This window comes from Mauremys mutica, chromosome 21 (genome assembly GCF_020497125.1).
Source record: "Mauremys mutica isolate MM-2020 ecotype Southern chromosome 21, ASM2049712v1, whole genome shotgun sequence".
Lineage (NCBI taxonomy): Eukaryota > Metazoa > Chordata > Testudines > Geoemydidae > Mauremys > Mauremys mutica.
The window spans coordinates 14,545,128-14,562,441 of NC_059092.1; the positions used below are offsets into that span (position 1 = coordinate 14,545,128).

The 17,314-nt window shown below is 44.7% G+C and overlaps 1 protein-coding gene across 3 annotated transcripts in view; it reads left to right on the forward strand.

Annotated features, from left to right (window-relative positions):
* Nucleotides 1-271: 271 nt before the first annotated feature.
* Nucleotides 272-17,314, forward strand: part of TMCO4 (transmembrane and coiled-coil domains 4) — an 84,541-nt gene continuing 67,498 nt past the window's right edge. Inside the window, exons 1-4 of one of the 3 annotated variants that reach the window (XM_044995900.1) lie at nt 272-420; nt 9,372-9,556; nt 12,351-12,525; nt 16,645-16,725. In XM_044995900.1, the coding sequence (XP_044851835.1) occupies nt 9,378-9,556; nt 12,351-12,525; nt 16,645-16,725 (435 nt within the window). In that variant the 5' untranslated portion in view covers nt 272-420; nt 9,372-9,377. Of the gene's footprint in view, nt 421-8,474; nt 8,493-9,371; nt 9,557-12,350; nt 12,526-16,644; nt 16,726-17,314 lie in introns of those variants that run through there. The other 2 variants (XM_044995901.1, XM_044995902.1) reach the window with 2 other exon arrangements.

Genomic DNA, 17,314 nt, shown 5'->3' on the forward strand with positions numbered 1-17,314 from the left:
GGCTCCACGTGTACCTGAAACTGAGGGACAGGCTAGGAGCCCCCCCCCCCCCCAGTTCTAGGCTACGGAGAGTTGTGCTGTGATCTCATGCTACTACGATGGTGTTTAATGGGCCCGGCGCTGCCTGGAGCAAAGCTCCCGCCTGGCAAGGGCCCAGCCACACGGCCGAGCTGGCGCTCAGAGTCCAGCCGGAGCGCCCCTCTCCCGCTACGCACTTTGCGCAGCCCTTCCGCTCCCCCGCCGCATTCACCGTTTGGCAATAGCTCCCCCTACGCGATCTGCGTAAGCCGGGCCCTCTCGGCGTCCCTGAGCCTCGGGCTGGGTTTGAGCACCGAGCCGGCCTGAGGAGACGGGAGAGCGGCGAGGCGACGGCAGCTGAGCACGGTGCCGTCCCTGGCGGTGTGCGGGCGGAGACGCACGGTAGGACAAGGGGCGGGTTGTTTTCTGCCTGGCTCGGACCTGGACATGCGTTGGGGGGGCGGGTTCCCCCAGCCCGGGGTCCAGGGGGAGCCCCCCTCAGTGGGGTCCCAGCCTGGGGGCTCCCCTCCCCGGGGGAGCGGATCAGAGCGGGGCGTGGCCCTCGCGCCTAGATCCAGAGGTGGCTCCCCCGCCCCCCCCCATTGGGGCTCAGGTTCAGACAGGGCTTGGCTGCCCCCCCCGCCCCAGATTCACCCCCTAGGGGAGTGGGGATGCTGGAGCCGCCCCCCGAGTCTGAGCCCTGTGGGGAGCCGCGCACTCTGCTGCCCCCTGCTAGTTACCCTCGGGGGCTACAGGGGAGCGGAGCTGCGGGCGCCTGGACGGGGAAATCAGCGTGAGTGTAAAGTTTTTGGAAAGGGGGGATGGAGGAAATGGGCCCCCCAGCCTTGCACCGGTTCAGTGGGCGATGACAGGTCACATGCACACAAGAGCCTTCCTGCACCCTGGGTGGGTCCGGTTTCTGGATCTAAGCCTGTGTTTAAGCAGTCTTGTCCATCTGAGTGTTTAGGATTCTCGCGGTAATAATTCTATTTGCACTGATGCATCCCCCGGGGCTGATGTCTGTACCCACTCAGAGATCCACCATCTCTGTACTGTGTCCCACAGTACGGCTCCACATTTAACCATCTTCGTGGTTCAATAAGAAGTGCTTTCTCCCCTAGAATCTTACTGAATCACGGCCGCTGCCTGGCACTCTGGCTGGCTCCCTGCTACCTTCCCTTCAAGACACCTTAGAGCAGGACTGTGCAGAGCCTTGGTCTCTGCTCTCATCTCTACTCTCCCTGCACTCTGCTCATGCCTCATTCCTAACCTCTCCCTTTCTGTTAGTTCTTCCCTCCCTGGCCTCCTGTAGCAGGCATCTACTCCTTCTCCCCCTCACTCCCCCAAATAGGTTTCCTTCATGTCAATTTCCTCCCCAGGGAAGTGCTGTGTGTTTTGTTTTTAAATATTTTCTAACATCTTATCTAAAACAATATTTACACTTATTTTACTCAAATAAAAAACTCTCACAGAACTACACAGGAAACACTATAATCAACAAAAACAATGAGGAGTCCGGTGACACCTTAAAGACTAACAGATTCACTTGGGCATAAGCTTCATGGGTAGAAAACCCATTACTACTACTTGAATCTGAAGAAGTGGGTTTTTACCCATGAAAGCTTATGCCCAAATAAATCTGATAGTCTTTAAGGTGCCACTGGACTCCTTGTTGTTTTTGTGGATACAGACTAACATGGCTATCCCTCTGATACTATAATAAACACTATCACATATTTATAGATTAAATTATATCCAGTTTAAGATCATATATGGGTCCCTTATCATCTTAAATGTCTCTGGTTGATCTCTGAAAGTGAAATTCACTCCTGTGCAGGGGACCAGCACAAAGCTGAAGATAGACAAATTCAGACTTGGAATAAGGCATACATCTTTAACAGAGAGGGTAATTAATCAGTGGAACAATTAAATATAGTAGATTTTCCATCATTGAAATTTTTAAATAAAAATTAGCCATCTTTCTAAAAACTTGATCTAGCTTGAACAGGCAGTTGTAGGCTTGATACAGCGTTCAATAGGTGAAGTACTCTGGCCTGAGCTATACACATGGTCAGATTAGATTATCATAATGGTCCATTCTGGCCTTAAAATCTACAAAAGGTCTATGCACCATGTAAATCCCACTTGATCCCTATTCTGAGGGTTTAATTAGATGTAAGTGTTCATTGGCCTTTTGCTGGCCCTTTGTGCACCCCAAATGGAAAAAAAGGCCTGATCTAAAGACCAATGAGATGAGTGAGCTTTGCATGAGGTCCCAATAAAATAATGCCATTACTGTCAACCCCAAATGTTCAGATTTTCTGAGTCAGGCTGCAAAAATCATGAGTTTGTCTTTAAAATTGTGAGGTTTTTAAATAAAATATACTTTGGATTATTTTTATTTGCTTCTTGGTTTTTTGAAGCTTTAGGGCTTCTTAGGTATGGGCAGAATGAAGGGGGAGTACAGTGAGATGCAAACAGAGACAGCAGGAGCTGAGTTTTACAGAGCCTTCAAGGTGACTTGCTGGGGAAGGCAGTGGAGGGGTGTAATCACTGTCAGGTCTTTAGGATGCTTTGTGTTTTTAAGCTTTTCTCCGCAACCACGAGTGCTAGCAAAACTTTTTTTTTTTTAAAAGAAAGCTGAGATTTTCCAGGCACTGTCCTGCTTCCAGTAGTCTGTGGTTTACATTAAGTATACAGCTCTGCAGCGGAATTCTACATTATATTTGTATGTTTTATGTCAATGTATAATCCATTCTGAAAAGTAAATATGTTTGTTGTGCGCTTGTGCATAGGTGGACCTAGATTCTGCAAGCACTTAAACGTGTGTGTGACTTTACTCATATGAGTAGTCCAGTGGAAGTTAATGAGAACTAATGTGCGTAAAGCTGCTTATGTTATAAATGTTTTCAAGATTATGGCCGTAACCAGCTTTTAGAGAGGAAAGGTGGTCTAGTGGTTAGAGCACTTGAGAGATCCAGGTTCAATTCCCTGTTCTGCCACAGGCTTCTTGTGTGACCTTGGGCAAATCACTTAGCCTGGCTGTACCTCAGTTTACAAATGAGAATCGTGACACTACCCTGCCACATAGAGATGTTGTGAGGATAACAAATACATTAAAAAGGTTGTGAGGAACTTTGAGATCTACTGATGAAAGATAAGAGTTAGGTGGTGGTATAGCAAATTACAGTCTTCCTCTGGATAAGATGTTTTCAATGTTGCATTGCATTTTTCTGTCAGCATCTGAAATAACTCTTGTGACTGCTATTCTAAAAGCTGTATAAATTAGAATTTCCAAAACACCCATTTGAAGTTCCTTTAATTCATTTGCCCAATCTGCATTTACAGGAATAAGAAGGCATTTGTATGAATAGTAAGAGCATCCACTGTTACATTAGATAAGATTTAAAAATATAAGGGATACAACCCGCATGCTTGAAGGGATAAGCCAATCACTAACTGCCTGAGGTTACAAAGACATTTCCCTTAATGGCAGTTTATTCTATAATTGCCCATTTCTGAGTTTTTTTCACTTTCCTCTGAAGCATCTGAAACTGCTGGAAAGAGGATAGTGGACTAAATGGTCTGTTGGTCTCATACGGTGCGTCAGTCTTTGCATTTCTCCACATCCGGTAATAGCCGAGCGATAGAAATTGACTGCAGTGCTTTTGTTTTATCGTTGAAAAAAGCATAACTATTCTCTTATCAAAGACATCCATTAATCTTATTGTGCCTTTCCTCCTAAAGACTAAATCAGGGAAACCTAAATAAAATCTCCCTCGTTCTATTGACACCAGCAGAGCTCTTTTAGGGCCACGTTTCAGGACAGCACCCCAATTTAAGAAAGTGCTCAATCCCATTGAAGTTTACACTATCTTAAAGTTACAAATGTACTTAAATAGTTTCCTAAATAGAAAGGGACTTACACACATGCTAAAGTGATTTCCTGGACTGGGGCCCATGTGATTAAAGATTACTTACATGAATAAGGTTTTGCAGAGTCAAGCCCAATGCTAGGCAATCTGGAGGTGTTATTCAATGGTCATGAAGAATAATATATTATCTGGTTGTAATTCTGTTAAATATGCTCCCCTGCTTTGCATTGAATCCATCATATGGTCACCTTGTGCTCTGTGTGTCTGTAATATTGTTTAGTGTATGTCTGTTATATCCTAATCTTGCAACTGGATCCCTGTGGGCAGATCTTTGCTGCCACATAGACCACACTGATTTCAGTGAGCCTCCATGTGGTCAGAAAGTCTGCCTAGGCCAACCCAGTTGCAGGCCTTGAGCCTTATACTGTAAACTGGTTGAAGGTTTCCTCCATGATCTATACAGCTCTGAGTATGCTGTCAGCTCTTCACAAATAATACGGTGAGAGATAATACAGAGCCCCTCAGTGCTACTCAGGTATTGTTGTGTGATGCAAGACAGTCCATCCTTCCAGCCTCTCGGGTCCCTGCTTCCTACCTTCTAATCATTCCTGCTCTTTTTTTCTTGGGGAATAAGACTCAGAAACTAAAAGCTAAATTGTGTCTTCCTTTGAACCAACGCAACCCCATTGAGTCAATGAGATGGCTCAGGTGCATTTGTGGGTTCCAAGGATTTAACCCGTTCTGCTGGTTGGCAGTTCCAAGCATCTATATTTTAGTATAGGAGCGAATGTGAAGCTAGTATGCCTATGTTTGCTTTTCCACCGGTAGGGAACACTCAAGTGTTTTACAGCTGTGGAGCTTTCATGTAGGATTATTATTTTACGTTTTAAATAGGATTGCTGAAGTCATTATATAAAATACAGCACCTTTCAAGACAACAAAGGGCACTTTATGTGAAAAGATGCTGGTAAAAATTTTTCAAGTGACAGCTCAGATTATGGAAATGCTTTGGACTGCTGGATTACCTTGCTTGAGACAGAGGCACCTACTTCAGTGAAACAAGCCGAAGATAATCCTCAGGATCTGAGCCTGCCTATGGGACCAATTTACTCCTGTTGGAGTCAGTGGCAAAATACCCTGGCCAAAATTTTCAAATTTAGCACAAAACTAAGTGGCCTGATTTTCAGAGGTGTTGAGCTCCTGCAGTTCCTATTGATAGAGCCCTGTGTGGATACAAAATTTGTATTCGCATCCGATCCGTGATCTGCAAACGTGGTTCACGGATATCTACAGATTTGCAGGGCTTTACCTACTGATTTTAATAGCAGCAGAATGTGATTGTTTATCAGATAGGCCAATATGTTGAATTTGACTAAACCAGATGTTGTTATTCCTGACACTGCACTTCAGAAAATCCAGCTGTTTCTAGATACCTGTACATCAGGGGAAGGCAACCTTTGGCACGCATGCCGAAGGCGGCACGCAAGCTGATTTTCAGTGGCACTCACACTGCCTGGGTCCTGGCCACCGGTCCGAGGGGCTCTGAAGCTTCTTAAACATTTTAAAAACCTTATTTACTTTACATACAACAATAGTTTAGTTATATATTGTAGACTTATAGAAAGAGACCTTCTAAAAACGTTAAAATGTATTACTGGCACGCGAAACCTTAAATTAGAGTGAATAAATGAAGACTCGGCACACCACTTCTGAAAGGTTGCTGACCCCTGCTATACATTAGATACCTAACTGTAGGGACCCAAGTTTGAAAATTATTGCCCATAATATTACCTCAAAGCTCTGATTTGTGGATGGCAGAACACAGAGAATAGGGCTTCTTAGAACCTTAATAACTTTTCAGCAAATTCAACATCATTGGTGTGAAACTCCCAAATCCTTTTTTTAATGATCTGTTTGTTGAGTTTTATGGAATAAGGTTACATACAAAGAAGCTATTGTAGTGTCATTTCTACAGTTAGTTGTATTGGTTACACTAGCAGGAAATAAAGATGATCTAATGCAGGTGACTGTACTCCACACTAGAGTAAAAAATGAGGTAGATCATAAATAGATTGAAAACAATGTGCAGAAACTTCCTGGACAAACAGGGGCTCCCCATGTGAAGGAGGGAGAGTGACTTATAGTAATTGAGGGAGTACACTGAACTTTGTTCAGAATGGGAGCATTCATGTCCCTGGAATGTATATTCAGTCAAAAAATTAGCAGACACATTATCTCTGGAATTAAATGTAGAGGTGAAAACACCTACTGTGCAATCCCAGCTTCTGCAGATGGCATTTCTCCCAGGATGCTGTGTCTAGACCCTGCTCAGCTGCTCCATTTTTGGTGTCAGCCTATGGATGATAGTACCCTATAAATGTGACTCCCCACACCCTTCTTGTGGCTGGCAGGGAGAAGGAACTTTTTGTCTCTTCAGAGACACCTGGATGCTATTTCCTTCCCCTGGAATCTGTCATTCTTAGGGTTTCCTGTAATACCCAGCATCATAATATCCTAAGAGCTGCTCAGGAAAGTTAGGTCTGTATTAAATTCTCCAGAAGTTGCTAGTTTGGGCCCTTTGACGGCCAAGGAAATCTTCACTCTCGCTGGGAGCAAGTGGATTTTTCCAGTCATATGTTTGTTATAATAATATGCTCACATCTGCAAGTCTGTTGGGCTGATAACAGAAATGCCAAGCTATGGTTTGCAAAAACTGCTGGCCCTTGAAATATGAGATATTTCATGGGAACAATTTATTCAATAAGTTGGAGTCAGGATGACACTTTAGGAGGATCAGACTCTAGCTAATACTCTAAAATAGATTTGTTTGCTCAAAAATAGAGCTTTGTGATTATATGAAGTGTGCGGGTTTTGCTAAGCCTTACACTAAATGGTGTCAGTGCGGTGGAGATCTGCAAGTCACATGTCCACATTTGAAAACCATGGCCGAACACATGGCCTGTCATAGAGACAACAAGCTGCCTGAACTGATAGATCAGCAGCATACTGATGTGAGGCAGTGAAACAAATAGGGACTCTTTTATCATTTGAGATTTCATAGAAAATTGTTAGTGAGTGGGGAAGGTTTAGCTCCCTTCTTCAGAGTTACAGCTTAACCTAGTAAGTGCTGACTCGGTGCCGACCCAAACGTCACATTCCCAAGATGGAACCTCACCCAAGGCCAGCAATGGAGCTGGGGAGACCGTTCAATCCCTTGGGAATCATGTGTCAGCTCCTGCCGCTCTTAGTCAGTACAGAGAATTAGTACAGTTTTATTATTTTGTTCGTTCATGGACTTTGGGTTCCTGTGTTGTGTTGTTTCCATGGAAATGCACTGAGATACCTCAGACCTGCATGGTCAAGTCACAGAACCAGGAGATGCATATGGGAGGGGCCTCAGTTTCCAGAAAGACAGGGGCATGAGTCATGACGATCACCAGCTCTTGAAGAGAGCGATGGATTTCCATGGCATTTAAACAGTAGCAGTTCCATAGGGTACGACCTGAATTTGCATATTTCTGAAATAACATCAAGGCAATTCTGAATTGGGAGGAGCCCTCTTCCGCTTTTGCAGACAAACCCAGGCTGCCTTGGGATACTGACTGATGAATGATCCTTTTCAAACAGAGAGTTTAAGGTCAGAAGGGACCATCAGATCATCTAGTCAGACCAGTCTATCACAGGTCTCTAATGCCACCCACGCGCTAAACCCAACATCTGGAATTAGACCAAAGTACTACAGCCCTCAAGAGACTACGCTCTTGTGTGCCACAGGCAGAGAATAGGATAGATCGAGGTGCACCATTACCTGAGGCCCCTGCAGTGGCAGAGAATTGATTAGATGAGATGTACCGATATGGTCCTAGCAAATGACCCCCAAGGTCACTGTCCTGGGGGGAAATTCCATCCCACCCCCACCCATGGCGATGGGTCCCATTCTGCACTCCTGTATGAGAAATTGTCACATGGATGCTGTCTGTGCACGTCCGTCCGCTCTGAAATTCCTAGTCTGATTAATGCTAGTCACAGCAGTCTGCCTTGATGCTTGCCCTGGCTGACTTAGATCCTCACCCAAAGCCTGGTAAAGTTAGTGGGAGTCTCTCCACTGACTCCAATGAGCTTCGAATCAGGCCCTTCATGCCTTGCCCAGCGCACACAACGTGATGCACACCTAGAGGTAACATTTTTCACACCTTGTCTGGCACACCTAGCCGCAGGTAGCACCCAGCTAGGAATTTAAGCGCAGGCAAGAATACAACTTTCTTGCCAAATCAGGGCCCTAATGCTTTGTTTGGCGGTTTAAAAGCATATCTGAACCCACCTTTTTACCATTGTTAAATGCCCTAAATGTTTGAAAATCTACACCACTCTGATTTCCTTTGTTCTGGTTATTGCCAAAATTATTAGCCTCCTTTCTCTAGCAGCATAGATGTGCCTAAAGCATTACGGTAGCAAAGTTGCAAATATCAAAACAGAACAAAAGTTCCTGCTATCAGAAATCTTACAAACTCTGATCCTGAAGTCACCACTGATGAAATTGGTAGCAGAACCCCCATCAACTTAACTGGGTGCGGGACTGGACCTTAAAAGCAAAAATAGGTATGTTATGATTAACATACATAGCACACAACGGGGGAGTGGGTGTATAATCAACACACATAGGTATTGTGGAACAGGTGGGTGGGAGAATTGGAGGTAATAGATGGGGGGATTTGAAAGAGGAGCAAGGAGAACATAGGAGGAAATTTATCCCTGTGCAGAGGGCCAGTGTGCAGTACTTCGGCCCTGTTTTGAGGAAACATGTACTGGGAGGTTGAGCCAAGCAGACTTGAGTTGAGTTGGCAGTGGACAAAGGATGCAAAGGGAGCAGTGAAGAGAGAGCCTTGAGCAGAGTATAGGAAGCAGGATGGGATGTAGAAAATCCAATAATTGCAACAGGAAAGTCAGTTAGAAAACAGAAGTTTTCCCTTTTTAATCAGAGGCTGCTTCTGAGCTGAACTTTCTTACCTGAATAACATACTTCCAGCATAATGATCAGAGGGGTAATTTGGTTTTGGGGAGGTGGGGAGGTGTATAAATTCCCAGACTGCAATAAATTAGTCATTGTGATAAGTGGCAGGGCTTTTCTACTACATGTTAATTTAGTTGTTTGCATGTGTGAGGCATATGCTTCATTAGTATTCAATGAGCCCAGATCCTTTGCAGCTTGAAGTGGATTCCTAATCTGTTGTGTAAAGTGTAAATAATTAACTGTATTATGGAAACACTTGGTAATTGTTGAAGGTGAAGACAAGGTGAAGCCTGAAGCCAGGTTGAGTGTGTTTTGTACAATATCACACCATTGGGTAAACACACAAGGCTGCCCTTGCCAGACTCAATCAAAGACAGAGCCAGGAAATGCAATCACTGGAAAGGAAAATCTGTCAGTCACTTTCCTCAGTACTTTCAAATACCATCGTTTTTTTCATTATTTTGAAGGTGAGAATGGCTGAGGAACGGAAGTGGAGCAGGTGGGCTTGGAGCCGACTCCGGATGGCTGAACAGACAGATGCAAAGGAGCCATGCGAGCTTGTGGGTAAACAGCTGGGCGAACCAGGAAGGTTTGCATACGCAGCTCTCTGTGGGATATCTCTGGCTTGCTTGTTTCCTGAAAAGGAGCAAAGGTAGGATGGTGCACAAAGCAGATTTTGTGCAGTAGCTGAGACAGAGTCTGATAACAAGCCAATCATGTGCGTGGGATAGATTAGATTATATAGAAAAAGAGCGCCAAGCTGGCACTAGTGGCTGCATGAGGCTGTCCTTCCAAAGGCCAAGGAAGAGGACTCTTAAGCATGCCATAGGGGCAGGCTAGTTAAATCAGAGGTTATAGACCAGCTCCTTTGAGGTTCTGAAGTTTATGGGAACTGAGGTTCCACACACGATCAGAGCCTTTGTTTTTGAAGGTACATCCCTGATTCAGGAAAGGCCCAAGCCTATGATCTCTGTGAAATCTTACAGAAAAAAGCTTTCTTGTGAGCTTTCCCCAGTGAAATCTTGCAGGAGTTTGTCATGTCCAAGCTAACAGTGGCCTGTATTTTTTCTGCTCAAAGAGGTTGCATTTACCCGGATCCTGCAAAATGCCTATAGATTGTCTCAAAATGAAGAAAATGTGCATCAGCTGGGCATCCATGAAAGAGATTTTGGGTAGAATTGTTGGAAGTGCCAAAGTGACTTGGGCATTTAAATCTCAAGACTTGTCTGCACTGGGAAATGTACTGTCATAACTATGCTACTATGGTTATACTGCTATAATTATAGGTGTAACTCCTAGTGTGGACACTCTTTTATTATAAGCATGTGCGCATGGGGCCGTATACCTGTATAACTACAGCACTATAGTTATTTTCCCACGGAGACAAGCCGTAAGGCATTTCATGAGACTTAAGCTCTTAAATCTCTTTGGAAAATGGGAAAATGGCACAAGTCACGTTGGCACTTTTGAAAATTTTACCCTTTCTCCTTACAGTGTCAAATACACTGTACAGCCGCAAATAGAACATGGAAACAAATCTTCCCTTAATCTCCTGGACCAGGGGTGGCCAACCTGGGGCTCCGCAGCCACGTGTGGCTCTTCAGAAGTTAATATTTGGCTCCTTGTATAGGCACCGACTCCAGGGCTGGAGCTACAGGCACCAACTTTCCAATGTGCCAGGGGGTGCTCACTGCTCAACCCCTGGCTCTGCCACAGGCCCTGCCCCCACTCCCCACCTTCCTGCCCCCTCCCCTGAGCCTGCCGTGCCCTCGCTTCTCTCCCACCCCCAAGCCTCCTGCACACTATAAAACAGCTGATCAGGAGGGAAAGGGAGGTGCGGTGGGGCTGCCGGTGGGCAGGAGGCGTCGGGGGGGGGGTGATGGGGGACTGCTGACGTATTACTGTGGCTCTTTGGCAATGTACATTGGTAAATTCTGGCTCCTTCTCAGGCTCAGGTTGGCCACCCCTGTCCTGGACTATCAGGCTGCCTCAGTTGTGACTTCAGATTCTGGGTCAGGACAGCAGGCAATGCATTCTGCTGGTACAGAGACAGAGGTTAACTATTCTTCCCTGTGAGCATGCCACTAACTCCCATCCCCATTCACGGCAGCTCCACACGCACCTACCCAAGGGGAGCTCATATCCCAGAACGTCAATACAGAGCTTACAAGTCATAAGCATTTCTCTACGTTTGATGCCTAGACAATGCGTGTCTTGACTTACATTTTCAGCTGTTTTCAATCCATTTTCTCTGTGATTCCCACAGTCAGAGCCTCTGAAATGTAACAGTATTATTCATATGAGTTTGTGCTTCCATAGCGCATTGGAACAATAAGGAGAGATATACAGCCTAAGACTGATATTGGGGGGTTTTCTTGGTTATTTTCTTGACCATATTTACTTTCCTTTACACCTAAAATTTCCTCCTTATGCTTCACTGCAAAGTGAGTCTCTTAACACTGCTGATGCCAAGCCCCAGGCCTACAAAGGTTAATGGTACTGGCCACTCCAGACTGCTTCCTTGCCTACACAAAAGGCTGATCATGTTCAGATATCTCTGCTGACTTTTCGTTGGTGGTTTGATTTTTGTGAACAACTAGAAATCTGTAGAAGTTGAAAGTAAGGCCCAGTGAAAGGCCAAGAAAAACCAATAAAGATCTCTAAAGTGCTTTACATCAGTGGTTCTCAAAGCTGGTCCGCCGCTTGTTCAGGGAAAGCCCCTGGCGGGCTGAGCCGGTTTGTTTACCTGCCTCGTCCGCAGGTTCGGCCGATTGCGGCTCCCACTGGCCGCCGTTTGCCGCTGCAGGCCAATGGGGGCTGCGAGAAGGGCAGCCAGCACATCCCTCGGCCCACGCCACTTCCTGTAGCTCCCATTGGCCTAGAGCGGTGAACCGCAGCCAATGGGAGCTGCGATCGGCCGAACCTGCGGATGCGGCAGGTAAACAAACAGGCCTGGCCTGCTGGGGGCTTTCCCTGAATAAGCGTCAGACCGGCTTTGAGAACCACTGCTTTACATGCATTACATTATGTTTTGCACCACCTTTGTGAAGAATCCAAGTGTTTCGATCTCCTAAAACAGAGAGGGGCACAGACAGGTTAAGTGACTTTCCTAGGTGACGTGAAAGAGCCAGGATTGCAATGCAGCAGTGCTAAGTTGTAGTCCTGCACTCTAACATACAGGATACAGTCCACCCTGTCACCTTTAAACAGCAACATAAAACTTTCGCTTGACAGCCCAAGGCATTTTTTATACCCCTACAAAAACATTTTTCTTTGCTTTCACCGTCTTTCTTTAATAAACTGAAGCGGAGAAGCTGAAGGCTAAGGCTGGGCCTTGAATGCCTTTTAATCAGCGTTTCAACTCCTACCTGGAGTCTAAAATGAAGGTGACTTAGGAAAGAGGAAATGATGAATGTTTGACTCGTATTGCTTGTGTTGTCATGCAGCGCCTTTAAGATGGAGTTCATTGAAGGCTTGGTGAAATGGCTTGAGTTGTCAGACGCCGTCTTGCCTGCCATGACTGCGTTCACCGGCGGCTTGGGTGGCGAGGGCGCAGAAACCTTTGCTCAGATTTTACTGAAGGATCCTGTCTTGGCAAATAATCCAGTCGTCATTACACAAGTAAGTTCATCCCTTCCCCTCTTCCATTGGGCTTGTGGATAAAGGCCTTGTCAGAGCTGCCTGTCTGTTGTTGAAATTCTCTTTCTAGTGTATTGGGCATAGTAAATCCTCATTCTGTATGTATTTAAAACATTGGGTTACCTTCTGTTGTTTTTTTTTAAAAAAGGGGCGGGGGAATAGAGTGACTGACTTTCCACCCCTCCATTCATTCAACCATCCATCCTTATAGTGTGTAAGTGCTCGACATCTGACCGGGCTAGATTCCACTGAATAAGTGATGCCTAGAGTTTATGAAACCTTCTCTGCTTCAAAATGTGCTGTACACCCAGTGCATAGAGCCCTTTGTTCTAACCCTTTCACTGCTACCATGCTCCTGCTGCTCTGTTCTCCTACTCCCCATCTGCATTTGACTGAAATCAGTGGAACACTTAAGGCAGGTCTATACTTTAGTGAAGACACAACTTCGCCACCAGGCGAGCTTCTCCCATTGGCATAGTTAATCCGCCTCTGCCACATAGTTCTACCAATGTAAGTTTGTAGGGTAGACCTGGCCTTAGACATGATGGGCCTGATTCTCATTTACACTTAGGCCCCTTTACTCAGCTCAGGCAGTGTAAAGGGTCTTAAAGTAAACATACATACCTACTTTCAGGTGATGTCTACACTACCGCCTGTGTCAGCATAACTTATGTCACTCAGGGGTGTACAACAAAGACTCTTCTTGAATGACCAGGGACTTGGTGTCTTTGGTTCAAAGAGAACAGTAGAATATAGGAGTCTTAGCTATTGATTTGGTATTTCTGAGACAAGGCTTAGAGTAGTTGTATTTCCTCACTCCAAGAACAGCTGAACTTCTTGAAATAGCTCACATGAGGAATTATATAGGGAAAAGATCACTATAGATTGATGCACCTGAGGCTTTTTCTGATGCAACTGGCAAAACACTTTGGTGGGTGGGAACCGCCATATACTCAAACTGAGATCAGTGTTTCCTTGTGACTTGAAGGTAAACAACCTAAGAGACAAACCTTTGACTGCTTTTATCCTGCCATTCTGTGCTTTCCGGTTGTCTCCGTATCCTGCACGTACTCACTTCACTTTTATGATTTGTTTGATTGAGTTCTGATAACCATAGACTTCTGGAATTCAGTGACAAGTTCCTGTTAGTGCTACGGAGTGTGCTTTTTTTTAGGGTTGTTTGATAATTGTTCTGCAATGATGCTGAAGGGATGATTCATGAAGGCAGGTGGCTGAGTGGTTTATGGGGATGTACAGAAGTACTTCTTTTTACTTTCTGTTCCACCTTGGGCACAGTCTGCCCAGGGCTGAGATTTTCTTTTCTTTGTTGTGAAGTGGCAGGGAGGACTGAACATAAGTCATATCTTGATGCTTGTAAAGACACATGTTCTTGTGGATATTACAGATTAAAGGCCATTTTCTGCTGTCGGTTCTGAATGCTGTATTTTTCTCCCCTCTAATTTTCATACACTTCTGCTTTTAAATTCCCAACCCTCTGATGTCTCTCCCCATTCCTTGATTCTGAGAGGAGAGGGGCTGATTCTTATCAATGTCGCTAGCACTCTTCCCCATCTTCATGGTGTATCTTAACTAGAATCTGTTGGTTGAGTGAAATCTTGAGGATTATGCATATTATTTATGTTCATTTCGGGTGACTAATGCAGTTGAGTGTTGGTAAGCTGAATCTTTTAAGAACAGTTAGCTCTGGCAAGTAAGACAGCAGTGATACTATGAATGGAGATTGCTTTGCACACATAAAGCAGCTCGGTAAAAATAAACCTTCAATGAAAACTAGTAAACTCTCTCTTGGAATGTATTTAAATAATCTTGTTGTTGTAAGGAACGTAACATTGCTAGTAAACTTTTTAAAGAGGGAGTTATTATAGATGACTTGAAGAAAGGGCAAAATTGAGCTTGTGCCGTTTTTTGTTTCTTTTTGGTATGTAAGGAAGAGCTGAAAGCTTGTTACTCCTGCTTGATTTTTGGTTTAGGAATATGTAAAATGTCTCTTTTACTCTGTTTTTCTTCAAGAGGCCTCCCTTGGGTGACCCCGAAATGTGGATTAGAAGCTCTCTGTTGTTGGGGAAAGGGTGTTGAATCTTTAACAAAACAACTTCTCAACCAGCTGTTTATTGGGTTTGGGGGTTAAATAAGTATTAATAAAAATATACAAAATCCAAAGAGTCTGAATAAAAATCACTTCCCTTTCTCTGTCGGTTTTCACAAGTTTGGTATCTGTGGTGTCACAAAACTACTGGGTCTCTATGTACCCCTGCTTGAGAGCCACTGAACTAGAGATCTACCAAAGGGGTATAATCCACTCATCGAGATACTTGCCTCGTTTTACAACAGGCTACATAAAAAGCACTAGCGAAGTCAGTACAAACTAAGATTTCATACAGCCAATGACTTGTTTATACTGCTCTGTATGCCGTACACTGAAATGTAAGTACAAGATTTATATCCAGTCGATGTATTTAATAATTATATGGTAAAAATAAGAACGTAAGCATTTTTTCGGTAATAGTGTGCTGGGACACTTTTGTATTTTTATGTCTGATATTGTAAACATGTAATTTTTAAGTGAAGGTACACAAGACAAATCAGACTCCTGCAAGGGGTTCGGTACTCTGGAAAGGTTGAGAACCACTGCTCTAGTTGTCCACAGAGTTTTACAGGAGAAGCAGGACGTGAATTTCAAATGTAAAAAACAAGCTTTTATAAGACTGTTTAAAAGAGCCTCTTATGCCAACTACATACATCATAAAGAAGCAAACAAGGGCACAGAGCCAATTTCATTTTTCTTTTGTAGATCATCGTAACAAAACTACTCATGAGACAGGGAGAGAAAGAACAGACTATTATTTTAGGTCTAAACTAATCAATACTTGCTTTGTTCCAGTTGACAGCACACGCGAGTGTCGTTCAAAGTCTGAGACCATTAGAAACAGGTGGGCACACCTATAGCATCTAATATTAGCATTAGCCCCAGTTTGTCACTCAGTCAGTCGGAATATCTGCACCCACCTTTCGGCTTTTGAGACCTGCTTCAGTCCTCTAAACTCACAGGCCAGCGGTTTCAAAAATGAGTGCTTGGAGTTAAGCTCCATATTTAGCCACCTAAATAAGTGGCCTTAGTTTAAAAAACACTGAGCCTCCCCCAACTCCAAATGAAGCCACTTCTGCCAATTGAATGTGCCTCCCATCTAGGTCAAACCTATCAAGAATTGTTATCCTGCAACAATCACCCCAAGGGTTTGCTGCCCAAGTCCTACTCTTTTCTGGGGCAGTGGGTAACATCCACTTAGAAATGATGGCTGGGAACAATGTTGATCATTCACTTAAATTATATGTAAAGATCTTAAAGTAAATTGACGTCTGTTTGCCTGTTTTTCCGTCAAAGACTTTTCCCCGGTCTGTTTATTCCTGCACGGGTGGCAGAACTGGGAAACACTGTGGGGTGGCTCCACTTCTGCATAAACTCATGCATGTCTGGGGTAGGCGAGAGCATGATCCAGAAGGGTTAGAGTGGCTGCTTTGGGGTCCGGGATTAGGCTGGGGAGCAGGGAGTGGGACCTTGTGGGTCTGGAACATCTCCAAAACAGGTATGAACACTGGGGAGCCTCCTTCCCAGCCTGGAGCCATCTGCCCTTCTCCTCCATCAAGTCTCAGTACCTCCCGTCACTCCCTTCTTATCCCTCAGCCCCCCTATTTGCAAGAAGCTCCTTCCTCCATCTGTATTCATGTAATTGATTCGCACATCTGAATTATACAGCAGAACCTTCTCCATCTGGAAATAATATTACAGAGTCCAGGGAGTTACACTGGGTTTGGGAGTATCTATATTTCCCCCCTCTTTGCATTAGCAATTGGCTAAGAGCAGCTCACTCACCATGTCAGATTTCCCATACTTGGGGGTGGAAAGAGGGTTGGAAGAGTTTCTAGGACACAAATTATGCTTAGGTGCAGGGGGACTAATAATCATAAACTCCCTGGCAGCATCCTGGTTCTTCAGCATCCTGGTTCTTCAGCTGCGCTCTTCATTTCCAAAGAGAGTCCAGATTTTCCCTATTAACATGCACACATCTGGCTTTTCTTCAGAATTCCTTCCTGGTAGGCAAGAGAGAGGCATGTCGACTGAATCAGTGCTGTATGCTGTGTCTGCACACAACCTTAAACACTGTGAGTGATGAAACAAAAGGAGAACGTAGTTATAACAACAGCACTTTGTCCTTCGTTAGCACCCTCCGTCTAAGCTCATAATTAATCCTCACAGCTTATATGTGAAAGGCCTGTATTACTCTGTTTTCCAGATGGGGAAACTGAGGCCCAGAGAAATTAAATTCAAACATCTTTAAAAGTGACCATCAGTTCTGGTGCTCAGCCTGAGGTTATGTCTACACTGCAGTTAAACACCCAGAAATGGACCGTGTCAACTGACTCAGGATCGCAGGGCTCAGGCTAAGGGGCTGTTTGATTGTGGTGGAGATGTTCTGGCTCAGACTGGAGCCCGAGCTCTGGAGCCCAAGCCCAGAAGTCTACATCACAATTAGACAGCCATGCATTTTTAACTGCAGTGTAAACCTACCATGAGAGACCTGGTTTTTCAGAGATGCTGAGCACCCGTAGCTACCATTGACTTTAGCTAAAGTTATGGAAGCCCAGGGCTTCTGAAGATCAGGCCTAAGGTACTTCAGTTTAGGCATCCAAAACTTGGAGACCGCTGTTGAAAATCTGGACCAAAGTGAGTTGACCAAAGTCACACAGCATG